This window comes from Topomyia yanbarensis, chromosome 3 (genome assembly GCF_030247195.1).
Source record: "Topomyia yanbarensis strain Yona2022 chromosome 3, ASM3024719v1, whole genome shotgun sequence".
NCBI classification, from domain to species: Eukaryota; Metazoa; Arthropoda; class Insecta; order Diptera; family Culicidae; genus Topomyia; species Topomyia yanbarensis.
This window is the reverse complement of record NC_080672.1, coordinates 314265253-314290895: the sequence shown is the minus strand read 5'-3', so window position 1 is coordinate 314290895 and position 25643 is coordinate 314265253. Positions and strand designations below refer to the sequence as shown.

The window sequence follows — 25643 nt, the reverse complement described above, 5'->3', positions numbered from 1 at the left end:
GCCAAGAAGCTGGACGGACTTCCTGAAGATCGTGCCAACCGCACGCCACGGCTCTGGGAATAAGCCACAAAAAATGCTTGTGGAGAATAAAGAATGTATATGACCTGCACCGGCAAGAGAAAGTGTTTTGGTATTTTATTCCTGGTGCATATCGGCATTTATTTTTATTCTTTTATCCCATTCTCTTCGATGAATGCCTCTCAGTTCAGAGCACGCTTTGATCCAAACGAATAAACTAACACCTTGAAAGTGTCGCATCGTTGAAATGGTTTATCGGAACTCCGAAGTCTTCGGTTTGACGACATGCTCATATGTGTATCTGAGCATCGTGTTAGGTACGGACCGATATGCAATATATTTTGCGTCGTTTTGCGATTCACTTGACAACATTTGCCATGGACGGTTCTGAAAAGCAAGGCACAGGAATCGACATCCTCGGTTGCTCGGTTCGCCAGATTACCTGTAGCCTACAGGCAATCTGGATGGTAGCAGCCGAGACTGCGTTCCACTTCTCCACCGATTGACACATCCGCTGAATAAGGGTATCAGGGGTTGTGTCCCCGCCACAGACGTCAAGCATTGCTCTTCTTTCGACGTCGAACCGATGACATACGAACAGTATGTGTTCGGCAGTTTCGTCTACACCTGGGCAGTCAGGGCAGACTGGGACCTCCGCGTGCCCGAACCTGTGGAACTTCCCCATGGGGTCTTCCCACCCAGCTCGATATGCTAGGTATCAGCCGGTGGGTCCACCTACCTTTCGAGGAGTTGCCCCACTCACGCTGCCATCTGGCGACCGAGGTCACCCTGGTGCGCTCGCGGGCTCCCCTATTTTCACGTAGCTCGAAGCACTCCTCATCTTCCCGAATAACCAGCCCGACTGGCATCATGCTAGCTATCACGCAGGATGCATCGTGTGATACCGTGCGGTAGGCAGATATCACTCTGAGGCACATCACGCGGTAGGTGCTCTCCAGTTTCTGTAGGTAACTGGTTACCCTCAGTGCTCTTGACCATGACCATACCTGAGGATAGATACGGCAACGCCTGCCAGTAACCTACGTCTACTGGTGCACACCTTTGAGCTGTTGGACATCATTCTCGATAGAGCCGCAACAGCAGTCGACGCTCTCTTGCATGTATAGTCGACATGGCTGCCGAAGGCCAGCTTGTCGTCTATAATGACTCCGAGAGACTTCAGACTTCGCTGTGAAGTGATCGCGATTTCTCCCACATGGATAACTGCATGTTGTGCCGACTTGCGGTTGTTGACGATAACTACCTCCGTCTTATGATGAGCGAGCTCCAGGCCTCTCGCGCTCATCCATTCCTCCACCGTGCTGATCGCGTGTTCTGCGGTTAGTTCTACCTCAGGAATTGACTCCCCGTAGACCTCCAAGGTTACGTCGTCGGCAAAGCCGACGATCTTGACCCCAGGAGGGAACTTCAGTCTCAGAACCCCGTCATACATGAGGTTCCATAGCACCGGGCCTAGGATCGAGCCCTGTGGGACTCCGGCGGTAATCGGAACCCTTTTCTGACCGGCATTGGTCTCGCATAGCAGTACGCGGTTCTGGAAGTAACTTTCCAGGATCCGGTACAGACCCACCGGTAGGCTAAGCCGGTGTAACGAGAGCGCGATGGCATCCCAGCTTGCACTATTGAATGCGTTCTTCACGTCAAGTGTCACTAACGCACAGTATCGAATACCTCGCCTTTTCCGTTGGATCGCTATCTCGGCAGTATTTATCACTGAGTTGAGAGCGTCCACTGTAGACTTACCCTTCCGAAAGCCAAACTGGTTGCTTGACAGACCGTCCGTATCTTCCGCGTACGGGGTTAGCCTGTTGAGGATGATCCTCTCAAGCAGTTTGCCAGTCGTGTCGATCAGACAGATTGGTCTGTACGCCGATGGGTCGCCTGGCGGCTTCCCGGGCTTCGGCAACAGCACCCATTTCTGCCTTTTCCATCTATCGGGGAAACGGCACTCGTCAAGACATCTCTGCATAGCCTGAACATGTTCGGGTTCGTTATGATCGCTGCCCTGAGAGCGTTGTTTGGAACTCCATCCGGCCCTGAAGCTTTGTTCATTGCTAGGGATTTAGCCACTGCGAGTAGTTCTTAATTCGTCACTGGAGCCATCATTTCTGCCGTGCCCGCACTGTCTCGTAGTGCAGGTGGCCAGGGGCTTGTGGCTCGAGACGAGAAGAGTACTTCGATAATCGTTGCCAACCGGTCCGAAGACCGTTCTGGGGGTGAGGAGCGCCCTTTGGTCTTGGCCATCACAATCCTGTAGGTGTCACCCCACGGATTCGCGTTGGCACTCTCACACAGGTTGTCGAAACACGCTCTCTTGCTGCTTTTAATGGCCTTGTTAAGGGCCAATTTCGCAGCTCGAAACACTTCACGGCGGTTCTCTCTTGCATCCTCGGTGCGAGCTCTTTGCATCCTACGTCTAGCTCTGAGGCAGGCTGACCGTAGAGCTGCAATATCGGCACTCCACCAGTATACCGGGCATCTGCCGTTTCTAGGCAGTGTTTTTCTCGGCATAGTGGCGTCGCACGCGCGTGATGGAACAGCTACCAGCGCATCCCCGCTTAGACTGTCGAAGTGATTGGACTTCCACCCGCGTACCTGACAGGGATCTCCCGCCCTCGGATGCTGCACACCATAGTTGATCCTAAAGCGGATTGCTAAATGATCGCTATGGGTGTAGCCTTCGTCTACTCTCCATTCCATGCCTGGAGCCAGACTCGGGCTGGCAAATGTTACGTCAATCCACGCCTCCACCCCGTTTCTACGGAATGTACTAGCGGAGCCATTATTATCTAGAACAGTATCGAGTTTCGCAAGCGCCTCCATTAGCGCTTGACCCCTGCTATTTGTACAGCGGCTGCCCCACTCCACTGCCCAAGCGTTAAAGTCTACCGCTATGACTACCGGTTTCCGGCCCACTAGGTCCGACGAAAGCATGTCGATCATCTGGTTGAACTGTTCTATTGGCCACCTTGGTGGAGCGTAGCAGCTGCAATAGAATACACCATTGATCTTGGCAATCGCAGCACCCTCGGCGGAGGAGTGTATTACCTCTTGAACCGGGAACCGTCCCGTTGTACAGATTGCCACCATTCCAGAGCCGTCCTACACCCAATTGCCGTTGCCGGCAGGGATGCTGTACGGGTCTGATAAGAGGGCGGCATCTGTCCTCGACTCCGAGACCGACTGCCACAACAGCTGTTGGGCTGCTGCACAATGGTTAAGATTTAGCTGTGTGACGTTCACGGCTTCTTCTTATTTGCCTCACCGAAGGGACACGAAGGTCCGCCCATAGCATGTTTATGGGCTTGCTTCTTAGCGGTACAGATAAGGCACTTGTGCGCCTTAGTGCAACCCCGCTCCTTATGCCCCTCCTCGCCACAGCGACGACATAGTTTGCTCCTGTCTATGTTCTTGCACTCGTAGGCTTTGTGGCCGGACTCAAGGCACCGATAGCACTTATCCACTGAAGGCGGCTGGGGTATGCTAATTGGGCATACCGACCAGCCGATCTTCAGCTTACCTTTCTCGGTTACCTTTTTGGCATCCGCCTTCAGTAGCCTGAGGTAGGCTACTTGGGTGCCAGAGGGTCCATCTCTAAATCGCACAGAGGCCCGCTCGATTGTGACGTCGCATTGCCCCTTAACGGCTGCGACGACATCTTCTGCAGTCGTGAACTCGTCCAGATGCTTGCACTGGAGAGTCATTTCCGCACCTAGCGACCTGACCTGGGCTCCTTCACCAAGGACCTCTTGGGCCAAGGCCTTGTACACCGCACTAGATTGTGCGCCTCGCTTCAGCACCAGAAGCATTTCTCCCGTGTTGGTGCGTCTCACGCTACGCACATCTTGCCCAAGTGCCGAAAGGCTTTCGGCCGCCTTCATCGACTTTAGGACGTCGGCGTATTTGTCCTTGTCGGTTTTTAACCACAAGGCCTCGCCTCTGTCCTTGGCCTTCTTCGCGGGCCGCGGTACCTCCGGTGTCGGTGCCGGCTTCTTCTTGGTGACCAGCGTCCAGGGGTTAACGCCCCCTGCCCCGGGCGCGCCGGGTTCTGGTACCAACGCTCTGCTCAGCGAGGTCACTCTCGCCCTCGCTTACTACCATTACTGGGGATCACTGGTGCTATCAGATGCAGCACTCGTCGCTCCACTACTCTCCCCACGGGGGGGGGAGACCTCACCAAACCACCTCTAGCAAAGGGGTTTGGCACCTTCGTTTATTTATTGTTATTTCTATTTTTGTTCTCCATTTTAGTACCCACGAGTAGCGCGAGAATAAATGTCCGCCACGCCAGAGCTCCGCATTAACGTGGTAAGGGACGCTCACTGTGGGGGTTGCCCAGGTACCCCACAGGCTCCGTTAACGATCGACCATCTTTTTCACTCCCTCGATCACTCATCCCTCAGCACGGGTCGCTTCACGCCTTGGAATTGGGGTTATGACCTATCTTGCTTTACGTGGTGACCTCGGCCCAGATCATCACAACCATCCTCCTTTACCAGGGTTGGGAACCTGTAGCTCTGGTTCTCAATAGTTCCATGTACATATATTATTAGAGACATGCTACTATTGAGATCCGTCATTCGCTAGCGGAGTTTGAGTTGGGGGTTTGAATTGATTCAAATTACACACATTGCTTAAATTCAAGTAAATTCAACTGTTTAATGAAAACTTCAACTTCCAAGAATACACATATTGATTGGGTTATAGCAAATTTCGCTAAACCGGAAGTCGCCATCTTGGATTTCAAAATGACTTCAAAAATCAATTTCTGGCACCTACTCTTCAAAACCATTCCAAAAATGTCTATATTGATTGGGTTATGGCGAATTTCACTAAATCGGTAGTCGTCATCTTGGATTTCAAAATGACGTCGAAAATCAATTTCTGGCACCTACTCTTCAAGACCATTCCGAAAATAACCATATTGATTGGGTTATAGCGAACTTCGCTAAACTGGAAGTTGCCATCTTAGATTTCAAAATGGCGTCAAATATGAATTTCTGGAACCTACTCGCCAAGTCCATTCCGAAAATACCCATATTGTTGAGGTGCGGGCCATAAGGAGTCTTCCAGACCAGTCTCTTTCATCTTTCCGAAAATCTTTTAAGTTTTTTGCATTCAAAAGGACTTATAATATTTTTATGAAAACCGCGTTAATTGGAAAATCCGCGTAATAAACGTCGTAATTGGAAAATCCCCGTAAACAAAACCGCATTAATTCGAAAATCCACATAAAAAACCTGAGTGTAGTCGAAAAAGCAGTACAAGACGTAATCAGACAAAGCAGTCCCATCAAGTATCACCATATACGATATCGAAGGAACATGCATTTTTGTCCTGTCCCGTGCAATTGTTATTCAAAATCTTTGCTCAGTAGATCCACGTAAGACAAACTCGAAGCGGTGACAACACCGTCGATCTCAACTTTATGAGCGGGCGTGTATGTAGAGCGGTAAAATACTTGTCTCCAGTAATGCCATTTACTTGTACTAAGTAGGATATCAGCAATCTGAGGCGATATCAGGATGGGCTTTCGAGATATCTGTTACAGCTGAACTTCTCTTTGTCAGTTCATTCGAAATTGTTTGAATTCAATGTGTATGATTTTAAACGGGAAGTCTGAGTCTTCGATGACGAAGCATGTTCGACATTCATTTAACCATAAACTGGGTCTTTCTCAGGAGAGTTCATGTATTCACGAGCATCAATCCCGGAACAAAGGGGAAATATTAAGAATACGGAAATTACAGGAAGAGACGGAAATTACAGGTGATACAAGAAAATGAAGAACGAGTCAGAGGATAATAAAGCTAAAATGTGTCCACCGATTTTCACTCGATGTATGGTTCAATTCTACGGATTTGCATAGCAAATGGCAAAAATAACGTTTAAAAACCTTTAACCTTGGGCAAAGGGAGGAGAGATAATATCTGGTGCATAACCGGAATGTTGTTGCGGCACGTAATCAATAATCCACAACCCGGTTCAAGCTCCTAAAAATTGTCTCCTTAATGTATTGGACTTGATATACAGTCTCCTGAATTGATGATTCGTTCGTTGACACCTAGTGTCAACTGATGTCACAAATCTACAGTTCCAGAATAAATTCACTTGAAATTAGTGACAGTGGAGTCGTTTGGAACTCGAGCTTTACGATGTTTTTTACAACTTTTCAACCATCGGAAATAAATATAAAGATTCGTAAAGTAACAAATATTCAAAAAAAGAATTTTTGTATAATAAATAGGGTTGAATTCTTTAATAAATCGTCTACCCAGTAAGCCGTTTGACTATTTCCATGGAGCGTACGGATCAGTAAAACGAATCGAATGGTTTACCTTTAAACTATACGTATGATAATGAATGAGTTAAATTCAATGATCAAATCAGCCAGAGACCCCTTAATCTAACGTCCAATCATTTTAGACGTTAGATTAAGGGGTTATATACAAAGTTGTGGCTAAGTTAGTGATTTTTTTAAAGTGTTTTATGCCAATTTTAATTGAAAAAGCGAAAGACAGTTCGTTGGTAGTACTATCGAAGTTCGAAAAAACAAGTTGAAATAAAAAAAATATTCAAGGTTGCCGGAGTTATGGCTTATCTCCTGAAGCGTTTTTTATTGCAGAGGTTTTCGGTGAACACTCTCCAAGCTGAACCGCTCAACTGAAATCAAAAATGTAAAAAGATTATTGAAGAAAAATGAATTGTGGTGTACTTGAACAGATCGGTTCTCTATAAATTTTTTTTTTACAAAAAAAAAACATGTTGACCAAAAAATTGAGTGCTAAGTTCAAAATTTTGAACAAAAATTCATTGCAAAGAATCGAAAATTTTTTTGGATGAAAAAGAAACCATTCAAGTACACGATAATGTAAATACAAACAATTCAAAAACAAAATTATGAAAATCAGATGAATGGTTTTTGAGATATCATGTTCACGACAACGGTACTTTTAAAAAAAATTAGTTTCGAGATAATTGTGTGTAAAATTTTGCGTTAACTTCATTCGCGGGAGAACTAGCATGCTGCGAACGGCTGTAGTTTGAAATCTGGTGCTCTTATCTAGATGAAATTTCGTACAAATATTTTCGAAAGTATGTACGTTCAGAATATTCAGTAAATTTTTGATATCTTGAGTTTCAACTTTGTATATAACCCCTTAACTGAAGCCGGATTACATTCTTTTTAATTTGTTGGAACTATAATTGCAAGATCTTACCTTTTGGTTTTGAGGTCATTACTTTTATGTATCTTTTAATAACTGCTCTGGTGTGGCGGTATAAAGGATATGGTGCTGAACAGTGACTTGGATTAGAACAAAAGTTGAACTAAATTTAAAACTGCGTCGTATCGGTTGGAATACGATGGGTTTAATTAATGTTGTGCATTGAATTCGTTTTTTAATCTAGAACATTAAAATTTAATATTTTTCATTCATTAGGGTGACTCACAAATATTTATGTTGTAAAAATTGTTCATATAATTTTTGTAAAGTAATTTTCGCGCACTGAATCGTATTTGATATTAAAACTTATTAAAAAAGGTACTCATTAGGGCGGCGCAAAAATCATTATTTTGTCGTTGAGGTTCATATATTTATTAAAGAGTAGGCTGTATGCTAAATTCGTTTTTAGAATATTTTAATACATAAGTAATTAACTTTGCTACTTATTGGAGTGGCTCAAAAATAAGTATTTTGTCATTACTGATCCAATTATTTTGTCAATTGCGATTATGGTAAGCTTATTTTATTTTTGGCAGCCTAAGTTGTCAAGAAATAGCTCCAGAAACATTTGATGGCACATTTCAATGGATTGAAAATAATAATCGAATTTTAAGCAATCTGATAATTAAATTCGGCTCCTCTCTTTTGTTCACTTGTGAAACCTTTATACATCATCTTTTCAATGATATTTGAACGTTGTACATATATTTTTGTCATTATTCCCGCCATAAATTGATTATTAAAAATTATTACCTGTACTAGCCATGCGTCTCCTTTAATTTTTTTTATTTTGACAGCTTTTCACAAGTTTTCAAGAGAAATTTAAATTGATCAAATCATGCAAAAACGCTTCAAAAAGCTGTCGAAAATTCATTTTACGTTCAAAGTCCGGGCTCGTTCCATTGTGCGCTGGGGTGGCATTTCGCATCTCGAAACGAAAGGTTTATTGTATGCAAGCTTGTATGAAAAAGTCGATTCGAAATAGTTCCATAATGTCGCCCCTGGTTTCCTAAGCCAGTCGTCGTATGTTCGAGTTCGGATCAGGAAGGATTGTCAGTGTCAGTAGAATCACAACAATAGGCCTGAAAGTACGATGTACACTGAAAATTGACTGCCAAGTCTGTGGAAAGAAAATTGCTCAAAAAATAGTAGTGCCAAGGCTTTAGTATCCGAGATTAATTAAAATTTTCGAATTATTCCGCCAAGGAAAGAAAATTTTATTTTAAATCATTGACCTTACCTTAGATGAAAATTTTATTAAATTATTGACTAAGTAATATTTTGTAAAGAACTCCGTTGCCTAATTAATAATTTTCACATTGAAACTTAAACCTCACACCAAAACGACACTTTATCGTTATGACATCCACCGAGGCGAAATAATAAGGTGTGGATATAACCATCCATTTTCACAGCTGTACAAATCAACAGCTCTTTCTTCGTGCGTGACTAACCAGTCACTCCTCTAGCAATCTATGTATAGCAATGAAAAATACTGCCAAGCTCTCAATTTCGCATCTCACTTTCATTTGGCGCACGACGACGACGACGACAACGATGACGACGGCGGCGGTGGCAGCTTCTCAAATTATTCTGCGCACCAAAACAGAATTGGACATGCGCATCACGCACCACCCGTCAACAGTTCCGCCGACTTGATGGATTGCGTTCCGAGTCCATCATCATCATTATCGCAGCATCACGATGCTGATTGTGGCCGGCGGTATGGGAGGAAGACAATTTTTCAAACCCGAGACTACTAAATGAAAACGAACATCGGCGATTCTCCAAACGCGCAATGATCTTGTAGGTAAATAGAAAATTGCGAACTTGATGGACTCCCCTCAAGTCCAATTCCATCAGAAATAGTTGTGAGCGGGAGGAGCGGGATGGGTCTGAGTGAGTCTAACAGTCACGATCCGCGCCTTGTTATGACGTTGCGTTGGTCGTTAGACCGAAAGGAGAGTGTTTACCGAAGAATTAAATCATTGCCGCAGCAAACGAGGAGACTTGCGCGCCGCGAGGAAACGAACCCGGTAAATCCGTTCCGAGCCGAGTGGTCGGCTGGGTTCGGAATGAATTGGATTGGATTGGATCGATCGATTGTGTAATGTTGCAAAACATTCGAAGCGATTTGTTGATAGCGCAATTTACGCGCAGCTTGAAGCACCCCGGGTAGAACGGCCGGCGTTGGTCAGGCGGTGGGCGGCGAAACCGATTATCGAATGACCGGCAGATAGATCTATTTTTTTTCATTTTCTGCGATTATCAAATTTCTCCTGGCAGTGGATTGGCGATTCGTTTCCTGGTGGCAGCGAAATTGACACGATTGTGATTGATGCTGGCATTTTAATTTCGGCAGCATGACCGGCGATAATTGGCGGGACGTACGGCGGTTATGACGACTGCGCAAAGGTCAACCTTAGTTGCTAATAGGGTGTAAATCGTCATACGGAGTCTCTTGGAAATGCGATACGTGCTCTAAGCGGATTTGATGGAAGAGAGAATTTGGCCGTGACCGTTACCCACAGTATGATCCAACGGATTCGAATCAGCATTCCGTTTCTTAATGATCATGGATAGACTTTCGGGGGTTTCTCTCGTATTAAATACAGGATTTGATTTTAAATTGAAACCATACCATGCGGTAGATTAAAAGATCTGATTAGAGACATTTACCTTATTATATGTGTTGTTTTTATTTCGAATCACTTACCTGAAAAAAGGAAAAAAATAAAAGGAATTAATTTGATGGTTTGAATGTATCATACAGGTATGGGTATGGATATTTAACATATAACCAGAATTTCGACCCCAAGCTTCTGCCAGTTAAGATTGGGCTGCAAACGTTTGTAATCAACATCAGTCGCAGCGACGGCAAAAGGTCATATGTCAACTTAGACTTTTATCGCGTGACCTTCACCGGTTCTGCTCTACCCAACTACCTCCTGCTTGACAAGGTTCGTCTACCTGCCCGCCTTTTTGTGCCGCGGTCATGAACTGTACTAACTGCAAACAATTGGGACACACAGCCTCCTATAGTAGCAATAAGGTTCGTTGTGGGAAATGCGGTGGGAATCATGTGGATGATTCCTGCGGAAGGGATGTCGAAAAGTGTCTCTACTGTGGAGGAAATTCACATGATCTTCCGACATGTCCCGCATAGAAACAGCGTGAGGACAAACTGAATCGTTCCCGCGATCTGAAGCGATATTTTGCAGAAATACGAAAGGTAGCTACGCCACCGACCAGTCTCTACGAATACCAATCCTAAATTGTCTACTGACGAACGCGATTCTGATGAACTCCAGGAGGGAACATCTTATGCTAGAAAAAGAAGTTTCTCCTCTCCTTAGTTCCGTTATAAAGGCCAGAAGGTATCCCTACAAGGCTCCCCCAAAAACAGCTCGAGGAAGTACTGATGCAAAACCGAAGCAAGCAGCTCCTGGTCCCAGAAAACTGAGCTCAGAAAAGGAGTTCTCAGAATTTATTGAGACATCTAAAACTCCATGTGTTTCCATATCTCAACCAGGAAAAGAAACCAGCGTTGGTCTTATAACATTATTTGATATTTTAGACCGTATTTGCTCATTTTTAAATATTTCTGGCTCTCCTAAAAGCATCCTGATAAGCTTTCTCTTTAAAGTAGAAACATTCTTGATGTAGTTCACTGCAAATTGGCCCCTCCTGTGGCCTGTCCTGATGGCTAATTCATCGAACGAGGTAGCGGAATTAATCAATGTTTTACAGTAAAATTACAGAAGCATTATCCCAAAAATCGATTCCTTTAAAATGTTCATAAATAAGTTGAAATGCGATGCATTTGAATTATGCGTGGCGTACTTCAGGAATAGATCTCAGCTTTCACGATTTCAATACTATTCGCTTAGATTGAGAAGACTCTTACGGAGGAGTACTATTGGGAATCAAAAAGTTCTATTCATTCAATCGAATCAACCTCCCATCGACACCAAGCATTGAAGTTGTCGACTTTTCTGGTGGTATCCAACTGATCGAAATGGTGAGTGAAGCGAAAGCAATTATGTGAAAAACAAAATTTCCCTCAGATGTGATATTCGCACCCGCAACCTTCGAGACTCCATCCCAATGCACTAACCCTTATGCTATCCCTGGGATATGATGACGTTCCAGAAAGAACATATGATTATCGCACTAACGACGGTGCACTAACCGCGGTGATCGTACTCTGCATGCAAAGCGAGATCACACACAACCACCGCTAGCTGATTTTAATTTCCCCACTAAATACCAACGCCCGGGTTTTAATGACTCCCATGACATAGCATGGTGATGCCCTCATGATGATAATAGATCCACCTCATTCCAATTTGTGACAACTTCAATCTGACCGTTTTAGACACGGGTGAAATGACACGTCACTCTGCTCGACGTCGCTGCGGCTAGTTTGCATGTGGAAGGTAATCCCTGATCCCCACGGCAGCGACCATCAGCAAATCCTAATTACTATCGCTAACGGTGCAAGGCCACCAAATACAATCAAGGTTTCGTATAACCTCAAACGAAATATCAATTAGAAGAGCTACGCGTTCGTAATATCCCGCTTAATCACACAAGTACGGTTTATTGGTCGGCTTGATTCTCGACACCGCAATTCAAGGTCAGACTAAACGCGAACTATCGCGAACGGTTTGCCAACCCGTGCACCGTGGGCCACAAATCAATTTTTTTTGGTCGAAAATCAAGAACTTGTGAACCGCAAAACCATATTCACCGTCTACAACAGTCCACGAGCAACAATCCACTGGAGCGTTTTTGCAATTCAGCTACCAAAATAACACGAAATTTTTTGAAAGAGAATCCTGAAATAGCAGTTCTACAATCAGACAAAGGTAACAAAACAGTGATAATGACCACCGCGGACTTCCAAACCAGAATGTTCTCACTACTCAACGACACTCACACATATCTCAAGATAGACCGTGATCCGACCCTAAAATTCCAAAAACAGAACAGTTTAGTTCAAAGGCTCAAACAGCTAAAATTCGTTGATTTTAAAACTACAAGTCAACTAACAACGTACAAAGCATCTTGTCCAAGAATTTATGGCCAACCCAAAGCACACAAGCCAGGATTAACGCTCCGACCGGTCATTCCCAATATGACAGCCCCGTCGTACTACCTCTCAAAGTTCACTGGACAAATTCTCAAAAGCTCCATATCAACAACATACAACACAAAGGACTCATTCACATTCTGCGAATACATAAATACAATAACTCTTCCACCGGATTATGTTTTAGTGTCTTTCGACGTTCAATATTTACATGTATTCCTTAATCATTGGTAACACAAAATATCATATACAACTGGAACAGTATCAAACAACACACGAATATCAACCTTGACCTCCTATTGGAAATTGTCGAATTCTGCATAGATTCCAGTTACTTCAAATTCGACAACAAATACTACCGACAAATATTTGGAACCGCTATGGGAAACCCTCTATCATCCGTTCTAGCCGACCTCGTTCTAGAAGGACTATTAGACACAATTAAGATTCAAACCGCCAATTCTCAAAAAATATGTAGACGATTTCGTAATGGCTATACCTCTCAACAAACTCAAACAAATGCACGATATCTTCAATAACTATGACAAACATATACAGTTCACCTATGAATTGGAAGAAAATCACAGCTTACCATATCTCGTTATGGTACTAGTACGCACGGAAAACCAAGAGATACGCACTGAGTGGTATTCCAAACCCATAGCAAGTGGCAAAAAACTTTATGAGTAGAGTGGAAAAACTATCTACCAATCTCAACAGACCGCAGCAAATTCAAATCATGGACAAATATCTAAAACAAAACGACTACCCAAAGTCGCTGCGAAACAGATTGATTCACAATAACCGAAGACTGAATATCAAGAAGACTGGCAACTCTGTCCAGCATCTGGAGACAGTAACAGCAACGCCTATTGCGGGTAAAGATAGTACTTCCCATAGTGATGCACACACACTTATACATTTTTACATGAAGCTTTCTACCTTTCTCCAATGGAGGCTCTGTTATCTCTATCGCTTCTCGTTTGTATGGGGGAAGGAAAGAAATATCAGTCTTCTTAATATGTAGTCGTCGAAATAACAAAACACGCATAATACCTACCACACAACATTCCAATCCTGATGAAAACCTGGAACACATTTACCGGTCACTTCCAAACATACCGTAATTGACGTATAAAATAGCAAAAAACGTAAAAAGAGACTAGCCGGATGTCTTACTAGCTTTTCGCAACATCAAAACAGTTTTCAGCAAGGTCAAAGATAGCATACCGCAGGATAATTTGAGCAATGTGATATACAGCATACCATGTCAAAACTGCCCATCATCATATGAGGGCGTGATTTCTAACCAGCTTAAAACAGCTGGATAGCTGCACACCGCTCAAACATAAAAAAGCTCAACTTACTCAGGGAAGCAGGACACACCAGTGTCGACATCCAGATAGTCGAATTAAAACAAAAAATAGCTCTCCTCGAACACAGCATTACACATCATCATAACTTCGATGTAAACAAGGTGAAGATACTCGATCAACATAACCGAACGACAGCTCTTTCTATATTGGAAATGTGTCATATCTCGACAAACATATGATTACGGCCTAAAAGCCAACTGTCAAAATCCACTTTGAATGGAAATTCCGGACAAACCGTTACACGCCAATCACAGATGTTTGTAGTAAACGAAAGTGAAAAGTTTTCTCTTTCATAAACTGTTGTGAACTGTGTTCGACTAGTAACGGTTTGTCTGGAATTTCCTTTCAAAGTGGATTTTGACAGTTGGCTTTTAGGCCGTAATCATATGTTTGTCGAGATATCATCAACAAGCAAAAAACTGTAAACAAACGCACAGATACCGACGGGCTTAGTTGTATGTATGCAGGAATTCTACAAACACTACATAATAGAAACTATAAAACTGACAACACTTACACTGCCAATACTACCATACACACGATTATAGCAAACACTCAACAACCGTTAAGTTCAGTGCAGTTGCCAGATTGAATATAGCGCTTTTGAGGTGTATGAATATGCGAACAATAGCAGTGAGTAGATCAACCTTAGCAAATTAAACACAGAATAACTTTTCAATTCTTGACCAAAATAACCATTAGATGATGCGTATAAATTAGTACAGTTTATGTTTTACCAGAACATTACACTTTACAAGAAAACGCAAAGTTTTTGTAGGCTCAAAAAACAATTTTAAAATTAGAGACGGCGCCGGTGGTTGAGTGGTAAGCGTGACCGCCGCTCATTCCAGTTGGCCTGGGTTCAATTACAGCCGAGGTCGTTGAGATTTTTCTGAGGTGAAAAAATCGGTGGTCACGTCTTCCTTCGGAAGGGAAGTAAAGCCGTTGGTCCTCGGTCCATGAAATTGGTGGATCGATATCTAGTCCAGGTAGTGGAATCACCTCTCTGGCGTCGGTAAAGAAGAAGTATATCCAACTTCTATACTCTACTAACAAAAATATATCCTCCTCCCGTGATACTTGTGGAGTGCGCTGTAGTATATACGGCCTCTAGCAAAAGCAAGTATCGGACTAACAATTCCTTCCCTTTCCTTCCGCGATCTACGTATTGATCAGAAACACTTTAGGATTACCAGGAGTTGCACATTGAAAGATGTTTCGCTAATCCCAAGCATAATTATCTACTGATTCCCTGTGCAACTTCAGCTAGTCCCGATCAATAACGGAGTAGCAGCCAGGGGTGGTCGCACAAGCTCAAGCTCAAGCTCAAAAAACAATTTTAAAATTAGTTTATATACTCCAAAAGCTATACATTTTTAGAATACTTGATAAAGGTGGAATAAATCCATAGAAACGTTGGAAGTAAAAGCAATATTGTTGTTTTCACTGTCTAATTTATGACTGATTAGCCGAAAAACTCCTCATAACTTAATTTTGTAGTCTTTTTGAAATACTAACAGATGGTCATAACACTTTTTGCCACCTTAGAAAATGTAGAATTTTGAGCATAAAAAATGAATGGCACTTTTTGTAGAGAATTTGTTCTAAAGATACTAAATGTCTAGCACTAACGGTTTATAAGTTCTGGATTTTCGACCAAAAAATGGTTTATGGCCCATGGTATCGTGGTGGGACAAAAAGTGCTCAGACGTGCACGCGGAGAAGGCCGCCGCGCTCAAGAGTTTGATTAAAGCCAAGAAACGTAGTTACTGGCGCCGATTCGTCAATGGAGTAACGAGAGAAACATCGATCAGCACTCTTTGGGACACGGCTGCGAAACCGCAAAAGTACTAACGAGAGAGTGTAATATTCAAACCGTTGGATATTGGATTTACATAAGAAAGTTTGTTCGAATTCCACCCCGGCACAGAAGACTACCACGTTTTCCGACACCACCCACCCACCCGATATCGCGAACGATACACCTTTTTCGCGTAAAGCTCAAGGGTCAGACAGAATCAAATTCAACTTGTTGAAGAATCTGCCAAGCTTTGTCAAGAGACGCTTGTTGAATTTATTCAATAAGTTTCTTGTTCCACACGATTTTAGACAAGTCAGTGTCATCGCCATCCAAAAACCAGAAAAACCAGCCTTCGATCACAACTCGTATCGACCGATTGCAATGGCTCGACAACGGGGTCATAGCTAATGGCTTACTGTCAGATACACAATTTGGTTTCCGACGATGTTCGTTGTGGTCTCTATTACAGGTTCCACGGCTGTCGATTTGTAAGGACCATTTCGAGATATCTTGGACAGTGTGTCTGCTTGTGCCCTCTAGCTAGGTATCTAACTCTAGGAATTCTCCACAGAGAAAACTGAGTTAGTCGTATTTTCAAGGAAGCGTGAACCCGCGAAACTACAGCTTCAACTAATGGGTCAAACTATTGCTCAGAATTTAACATTCAAATATCTCGGGGTACGGTATGACTCTAAACGTACTCAGAATATCCCATTAGGTATATGAGACAGAAATGCCAACAAAGGATAAACTTTCTCCATACAATAACCGGAATGTGGTGGGACCCAGGACACCTGAACAGGCTGTACCCAAGAACGATATTGTCGGTGATGAAGTACGGGTCTTTCTGTTTTCGCTCCGCTTCGAACATACATTTCATCAAACTGGAGTGAATGCAGTATTGTTGTTTGCGTATTGCTCTGTGTTGCATGCGCTCGACTCATATGATGAGTCTAGAAGTGCTAGCGGGTGTCCTTTCGCTGCAAAATCGATTTTGGTACCTCTCATATCGATTGCTCATCCGATGCAATATCGTGAACCAGTTAGTAATTGAAAATTTCGAGAGACTTGTCGTGCTCAATTCCCATACCTGATTTATTTCCTTCTACTTCGATTACATCAATTCTATTTCATATTATCCCAACCGTGTCAATTGTTCAGTTACTTCTAATTCAGTTGTATTCTTCGATAACTCCATTAATGAAGAAATTCATGGGATAAAGTAGGGGAGGGTGGGTAAATTTGATCCCACTTTTGTTTTTTCACATAACTTTTTATTGAAATGAAAATTTTAATTTAACGTGTTTTTCTAGACAAAAGTCCTTATAAAGTAATTGTAGTAGAAAATATTCATAAATAATTAGTTCGACGAACTCATGCAATCATTAAAAAAAATCGTAAAAAGATCTTCATGCTGAATTTTAACCCATATTTTCAAAAATATGATACAACTTTCCCAAAACATATGCAATGAATTTAATTTGTTTTTCAAACATCACAACCTACCAAATATGTCATTTTCTTTTTATATTGTGATAACTTTTTGTGTTTAGATTTTGCGATATGGAAGGGGAATCACATATCCCCAAGGATCAAGTGTCCTCACTCTCCCCTATAATTTGAAAAGTCAACTGAAACAAGATGTTTTACACCGGCAGGTCAAGTCTCGACGGCTCCACTGGCTTAGAGGCCGCCGTTCATATACCAAGTGGACAGAAATACATTGGTTTTTTACCCCCCCCCCCCCTCGTACCCCTCCGTGGACAAGCGTGGACAATCTCTAAAGCCCAACTCCGCTACCCACGATGTGCACGTGGACTTTTTCCATGTTTCAGAAAACAGTTTTAAATTCCAGGAAATTATTGACTATTCCAATGCATTGTTCTACTTTGATGCTCAATGTTATCCGTAAAAAACAAATATTTTGTTTAAACTTTGTCCACCGATATTTTTTTTTAATTTTGTAAAAATATCTCATTTTTAACAAAATTATCAAATCCAAACAAATTATGGAAATTGACTTACAGAAGATTGGATCAAGTGTTTCTGAGAGCAAAATTAAGTGATAACAGTTACAGAACTGCATCTGTAAGTGTATGTTGACGATTTAAGTGTATGTTGACGTTTCACACTAGCACTGATCTCAGCCCAGCATACTGCACAGCTGCACGATTGTCAGATGAGAAGTGTCGTTCTCACTGTTAATCAGGGATACCAGATGTATTTTACAAATGTCTTCACATTTCATAAAAAATGTCTTCATTTGTCTTCACCAACCAGAATTCTGAATCGGGTTTTAAAATTGAGCCAGAATTCTGCCAGAAATCAGACAACACAACCGAAAAAAATTGTCTTCAATATGAAAAATCCGTCTTCACAACCTTTCAAATGTCTTCAAAATGAAGACATGTCTTCACATCTGGCATCGCTGCTGTTAAATATATTTGCGTAGAAACTTAACGAAACAAGTGAGAGACATTGAAGAGAGGAGAGTGGAATAAAATGATGAGAGGAGAAATTAATGTTTCGATGTGTTTTTTGTAACTTCTGTGTATGTGGTATGAGTTTAAAAGTATCTTCATACGCAATCAGCTTTCATAGCGATAGGCTCGGCCAAGTTTCGTAGTGACGTGCAAAGATTTGTACTTAGTCTATAATATTGTGTAGTAAATGTATAGTTTGTAGTGAAATGAACGTGTAAAGTGTAATAAATGTAGCGTGTCAGGGACACGGAAAAATCGGTACGGACTAAAACCACGGAGAAACGCTATTTGGCAAGGGTCACAACAGTGTATCGGCCGATATTATTGGGAAAAAATAGGAAAGACAGCAATCGCCTATGCTAATGATGGTGCAAGCTCGCTTTACATTTTAGAAAAGGAAAAAAATCATCAAGAGTCCATGTGGACAATTCTCGTACCCCACCTTCCATGAACATGAACTTTTTCGTACACCCTAACCTCATCTAAACGCGGCATTTGGACGGACTCTTAGGTACATTCAATCAAAACCTCACCGCCTCATTCAAACTCAATGATCCTGCTTCAGTTTACGTCGCAGAGCTTGCTGCCATTCAATATACCCTTGCGATTATTGGTACCTTAACCACTGTTGCGGCAGAGCGCAGTTTCTAGACGTCCCCTGCCCTCGCCACTACTTCATAGCTCACAATTGAAATATAATCTTTGCTATAGTCAAATAAAGTCATTTCAGTATAGAGGTTCTTCGTTCGGCGAAACCCAGAAAGCACATTCCGCATTTTCTAGGGAAAATATGGGAGCTCTTGCCTACCTTATCTGCAACATCGTACAAGATTACCTTAGTTTGCGTTCCCTCGCATTGCTCTATGCCAGGTAACGAAGTAGCGGACTATTTAGCTAAGGCGGGCGCTTTAGAAGGTGACATCTACGAAAGACCAATCTGATTTTATGAGTTTTTCAATATCTTTCGACAGAGAACGCTACAAAGTTGGAAGACATCGTGGAGCAATGGTTGGTACGGTGGCTACATTCTTTCATCCTGAAGGTATTAACGAAACTTTGGTTTAGAGGAGCGAATGTAGGTCGGGATTTCATTCGTGTAATGTCTAGGCTCGTATCTTATCGCTACACGTTAGACGCTCATCCCCGGCGTATTGGGCTCGGTAATAGCGGTATGTGCGCTTGTGGCGACGGTTACCACAATATCGAACATATTGTCTGGGCATGCATCGAGCATTGTTCCGCTTGAGTTCAATTATTGGATTCCCTTCGGGCCCGAGGGAGATCACAAAATGTCCCGGTCCGGGATGTACTGGAAAGCCACGATCTCCTCTATATGTCCCTTAAATACATCTTCCCAAAAACCAACCATCTGTTCGGTTTCTCAGCTTGCGCAGTTCAGAAGTTAAAAATCGCTCAGCTGCTTTAGAAGGACAGACAATCAAATTTTACCCGTGCGCTGCATTGTCTAGTAGCAAAAACAAAATTCGACATCTACTACCTAGGTGTGTGAAACGTGAACAAAGAACGAGTGACAATGCCAAGTCAGTTTATAGCCCGGTTCGGCCGAATTGTGTTGCTGTTGACTTTTTGAAATGTCCGGTAAGCCCATCGATCCGCGAAGTGGAGCAATTGTAGAAGGTGAACATAATTCAATGCTATGCAATTCCATCATCTACGTCATGAAGTACTGATTACGTTCCAAAACATAAATCATATATATGCAGAGTCATTCGCTACGGAGAACAACTTGAAGCACGTTGTCGAATGTAATGACATTTTATACAGCGTCCCAACATACTTAGACCGTGACACTATTGAAGTTAAGCTACATGACTTTGCACCGCGTACTAATCCCGCTATTATCAAACAACTCATGTCAAAATACGGTTAAGTGGAAACCATTACGGAATACACATGAAGGAACATTTTCCCAGGTCTCCGCTACGGAGTTCGTGTGGTGAGAATGCAGCCGACAAAACCTATCCCCCCATATCTGACCATTCATGGCAAAATTCAAGGTGTTACATTTAATCAGCGAACATTGGTCACGTACCCAGGGCAGATTCCTACGTGCCAGTTCTGTGATCAACCGCTACACCACGGAAAACCTTGCTCGGAGGCCGCTAAAGAAAGTCCATCTGCTACGACCAAGACCGGTACACAGTCGTCGTATGCTGAACCCCAACGGATTGTTAAACCAACGGTTGCGGATCACGCATTAACTCGACGATATGGCCCAGGACCACTAAAACAACTATCGTTACGAACAGGCAAATTATAACGATTACACCAAATGCTTCCAAACCAACCGTCAACGCCACCAAAAATGAATCAGGTGCCGATCTACAACAGTGACCCGAAAGCACAAAAAACAAATCAGAAAATCCGATCGTGAGCAACATAAATGCAGTACCGATGACGATATGGACATTAACGAAAACGCTAGAGAAAGCGAACTGAATGACCCTCTCAAGCAGCAGCAAGCTGCTGAATGATCTCAACAAGCAGCAGCAAGCTGCGTCAACAAGACCCGATGCGATAGCCTTAGTGAAAATTAACTTTTATTTTTTACATATTGTGAAAATCAAAAAAGCTACACTTGTCCGATTTGCTTCAAATTTGGAGCAACTGGGACTAGGAATCGACTCAGGGGTGGGCCGATAAGGGTAATTTTTTCTTGTCACTCTATTGTCCACCATCTCTTCCCTGTCTCTAATTCACAGATGTAGGAATTCCCCCCCCCCCCCTTTCCCCGACTGCAACGCTTTCATTTCAGATTTTCTTTCAGATATTCGCTTGAACAATGTTTCCAAATTTTGGAATTTTGAGTCAAAAATGACCATTAGGTCAAGCAAACTTTTCGCAGGCTGCTGCCAAAGCATTATCTTTTCAGACGTGGCCCACGATTTGTTAAAGGGGTATTAGCGAAGCTTTATACCCCTTGATAAATACTCGTCATCTCTACCGTTTGTTTACAATTTATCTATCAGTGTCATTCCAAGCAAACATTCCAGGGTCAGACTAACTAGACTAGCATAACTTTTTTACCATTGGGTAAAAATCAACCAAATTTTGCACACTTTCTCATTGATGTGTATTGTTTACATGCTGTCAAACTCGAAGTCGTGTTTTTCGATTCAACGAAAATGGAGGTGAACCAACGCGAGTCAAGAGAACAAATTCTTTCCAAACACCTGGAATTTCCTCCAGAGTGTTGAAGCGGTTCCAGGAGCGGTTGACTTGGACCACGGCAAAGGAGCTGGAAGAAAACCGGGGCCGGAGAACAAAAAGACGGAGGGAAATGTGAAGTGGATGATTAAAGCAAATCCCAACGTCTCAAGCCGTGATTTGGCTAAAAAGATCGGCATGTCGCAGAGCTACGCCCAGAATGCAAAGAAGAGAGCTGGACTACATACATACAAGGTACAGAACTTCCCAAACCGCGATGAGCGGCAACAATCGACGACTAAAACTCGGGCACGGAAGCTCTACGAGAAGAGCTGACAAAATATGGTTGCTGTGTGATGGACGACGAAACGTATATAAAAGCCGATTTTAAGCAAATTCCGGGGTTGGAGTTTTTCACCGGCAAGAGCAAATTCTATGTGGACGACAAATTTAAGAAGAAAAAAATGTCGAAGTTCGCCTCCAAATATGGAGGAGTGAGCCTTTCGTGACAAAGGGCACAGTAAATGGCGAGATCTACAAATCTGAGTGCCTCGAGTAGGGTTCGTCGCGGTTGCGGTAATTACCGCAACCGCGCGGTATTTACCGCACCCGCACCGCAAAAACTGCGGTGCGGTGAGACACTTTTTCTCGCGGATGCGGTGCGGGAAATGAGCTTTTACCGCGCGGTATTACTGCAACCGCACTTAAAAAAATAATTGATAAAGTCTGCAGTGAATTAAAACTTTGACTTTTACCATTTAAGAACGACGCAACTTATTACCTTACAATTGGGAAACATAATAAACATTTAATTGCTCTAATTTCCATGGGCTTAACAATGATTTGAAATGAAATCCGAATATAATCTTTATTCGACCTATTGTTACTTGATTTTTTACATTTTGTTACATTCTAATATGATACAACAATCTGTTACTAAGAAATAAAATCTATAAGCTGTGTCCAATATAATTTGGCATCATTATTTTTACGACATATTTAAAACACTTTGAAAAATTTACAAGCAAACCTTTTCAAATATATAAAATGCACAATCCAATTATTGAAAAACAATTGAATTGTACTGTCAAATACAATTTAAAAATGTACCATTTCACCCGATTTCTCTTGGCAATCGTGGAATTATGAATCGTTTTCGATGACATTTTCTCAACTGTGAATTTTAATTAATTTGGAGAACTTAAAGGTGAACTTAAAAAAGTTTTAAGACTTAAAAACAACCCAAAGAATGTAATTATCATCATCAAACCAAACGAATTTGGAGGAATCAGCAGTAAGGGAGACAATTGTTGGAAAAGTGTCCAAAATAAGGAGGGGTCCAAATTAGGCTGACAACCTTATCATTCGTTCTTCAACATCGTATTTCTATCTCTTTTGGTTTCTGTGTAAATTCGCAATGAATTTTTCTGCAGTCCGTTTTTAAGACTCCTACATAACTTTTTTTTTCACATACGTGCATTGTTCGTCCAACTGGGAATATTTTCTACCAAATTAACAACTAATATTTTTCAGTTAGGAGTATTTTGTAACTTTTTGAAATTAAAGCTTTTGAAGTTAGTGTACGGTTTTTCGATTATTTTGTGTTTCTCAAAGCCTACCTTCATATTGTGACAACTGTCAAAGTTAGCCCAGATGCCAAGTTTTGCAAAGTTTGGACAATTTTTGACCCCTAGCAACTTTAATTGAAGCTTTTGCCATTAAAAAGGTAGAACTTTTGAACCAGCTATTAGAAAATTACAACTAATTCAATTTTAAGGGAGCAATCTTTGTATTTGAATAAGAATACATCCATTTCTTGAAAAATACGAAGCAAGTGTTTTGAGGTATTTTGTTCCTAAAATCTCCTATTTGTAATATCATTTCTGCTGTATGCTATAAATCATACATCTTTTGCAGTTTTTCAAATGTCGTTCAACAACTCTGTACCAGTTGATATGGGATGGATTCCTGTTATGTGTAGAATGATTTCTGATAATTAAATTAAAAGTTTTCCTATTAATTGCTTCGGAAGAACGTTTTTGTATGCATAATGATGAAATACAGCGCTACATTTCATAGGACTTCAATGCTATGCTAATATTTATCTTGTTTCGAAAGTATTTATTTCAAAATGTACGGCATTTTATTAATAAAACTTGCAAAGTTGACATTTTTTAATAAATGTTACATTCTGAGGAGTCCGTCAAAGTTAATATTCGTGTAAATAAGAATAATATTTTATTACATATGATTATACAAAAAATTAATAATTTTTCAACACACTTATTAAAAATACAGAATTTTACCGCATTTACCGCACTACCGCGCGGTGCGGTGCGGTAAATGCAGTGCGGTTGCGGTAAGCGGTGCGGTTTTATCATTTTTTTGCGGTTGCGGTGCGGACTATCCATTTACCGCCCACATCCGCACCGCGACGAACCCTAGCCTCGAGAAGCGCCTTTTGCCGTTCTTGCAGCAGTACGACGAAGCTCCGCTATTTTGGCAAGATTTGGCATCATGCCACTATTCTAAAAGTGTCCTGGAGTGGTATGAGGCCAATTCTGTCCATTTTGTTCCAAAGGACATGAATCCACCAAATTGTCAGGAGCTGCGCCCGGTGGAGCAGTACTGGGCAATGATGAAGCGGGAACTTTGGAAGAGCAAGAAGACAGTCAAAGACGAGAAGGACATGTTAAGAAAATGGAAAAAAACTGAGAAGCTGGTACCGGATGACACTGTAAAGACTTTGATGGAGGGCATCAAGCAAAAATGCGTTCAATTTTACACTCAAGGCTCCATCGATTAACTTTTCTCTTGATTTTTGAAGTAAATATATGTATAAAACTACCCTAAAATTTTGGTTTGATTTTAAACATTATAAGAACATTGGCATGACATTTTCGGTGTCGCACTAATTTCGTGTTCGCCCTTTAAATTTGTGCGGTGGCTTTTCCAGTCACTTTGCTCAGAGGATCGAACGGCATTTCAGTATGCTTACGAGCCAACTTAAATGCCTCCGACCCGTCCCCGCGTTCAAGCTCTTTTACAAAACTTTTTGAGTCGAACAAGTTCGGTATTCCACCTAGGTGTTCCTCTAGAAGCACGCCTAACTCAAAACGGTCAAGCCTCTTGGTATGTTGCTACTGTGAGTGTGTTTGTTTTATCTACGACCTCATCCAAGTCATTTGGAGTTTCAACCATCGGAAGACACCCATGACACCTAGTCGCTAAGCTCTTTTCGTAGAGGTTCTAGTTCGTAGATTTGGGATTACGATATGTGTCTATATCTAGCGAGACGTTTATGTGATCAAAGAAGATGTACTTATGATCAGATAAGCACGGTTCGAGCTCGTTTGGTACGAGTCAGTTTGCCAACTCATGCATAATACCGTCAGAGCAGAGAGTTAGATCTAACACCTCTTCTCTGCCAGATCGTGCAACACCCAACATGGTGATGTCCTACATGAAGTATGTACAGATTTGTACTACTTGCGTATTCCATCAATTCGGTGCCCCTCAAATTGATATCTGAGCTGCCCCAAATTATGTGATGGGCATTTGCAACACCGCCGATTATGAGGGGAAACCCATTTCTGCCACAACCCTTTTGAAATCATCAGTAGGTATATTGCGAGTTGTGAGGTCAGATATAAAACATGTGTCACATTTTGTTGAAGGCTACGAAGACGGGGCTTGGTAGCTTTCCTACATAGAAGTTTTCTTCATGGAAATACGGTTTTTGAGCCTATGGAAGCTTCTCCTGCCTGCAAAGGGTGGGACAAATACATAGTTGCTGTACGTCTATGCTGAAGATTAATTTGTGCTACGCTGACCATGGTCGATCAGAGCATTTCTTCGCCGGCACTTACTGTACAGTAACTAGAAGAAACCAAACACGTTGGCTTATAGCGAACGCTGAAATGGGTATCAGGCCATCATTTGAATCTCACGATTTGCAAAGAAACAAACGACCACTGTGCCAGAGATTCGCATAACACTGCAAGGGTAAGGACCTACGACACTCCGTGCGCGACTGGCATATTTTAGTCCTACCAACCATTCAGTTCTCGGCAGGGAGAAACACCTTGACTTGAGGACTCCTGTTTTCAGTCGTCTCGTTCGACATAGGAGCAGGAACCCAGCGAATCAATTCTTGATTAAGATACTTCAACCCGCCGGATGCCACACAGCCTCTAGGTTTTGTCCAGAGAGAAATAATAGCCTGTTATCAACCTTCTGGTGGACCACAACGAAGAAACAAAACTACCTATTTAATGTAAGGAGCATCACAATATTTGGAAGATCTTTGATTTAAACTAGATGGGCAATAAGCCATACGGGCGTTGCATCAATCGATTTATTAAATACGGTGTTCGATAGACGAATTCTGTCGAAAAATGGTCGGCTTGCTGCTTTCGTTTGACGTCTTTTGAAGTGTTTTACAAAAATTGATAA

The 25643-nt window shown here is 42.1% G+C and overlaps 1 protein-coding gene across 1 annotated transcript in view; it reads right to left on the bottom strand.

The window, feature by feature from the left end:
- Window positions 1–9948: 9948 nt before the first annotated feature.
- Window positions 9949–25643, bottom strand: part of LOC131691395 (uncharacterized) — a 956846-nt gene continuing 941151 nt past the window's right edge. Inside the window, exon 4 of the mRNA XM_058977758.1 lies at window positions 9949–9981. Within this exon, the coding sequence (XP_058833741.1) occupies window positions 9964–9981 (18 nt within the window). The 3' untranslated portion in view covers window positions 9949–9963. The remainder of the gene's footprint in view (window positions 9982–25643) is intronic.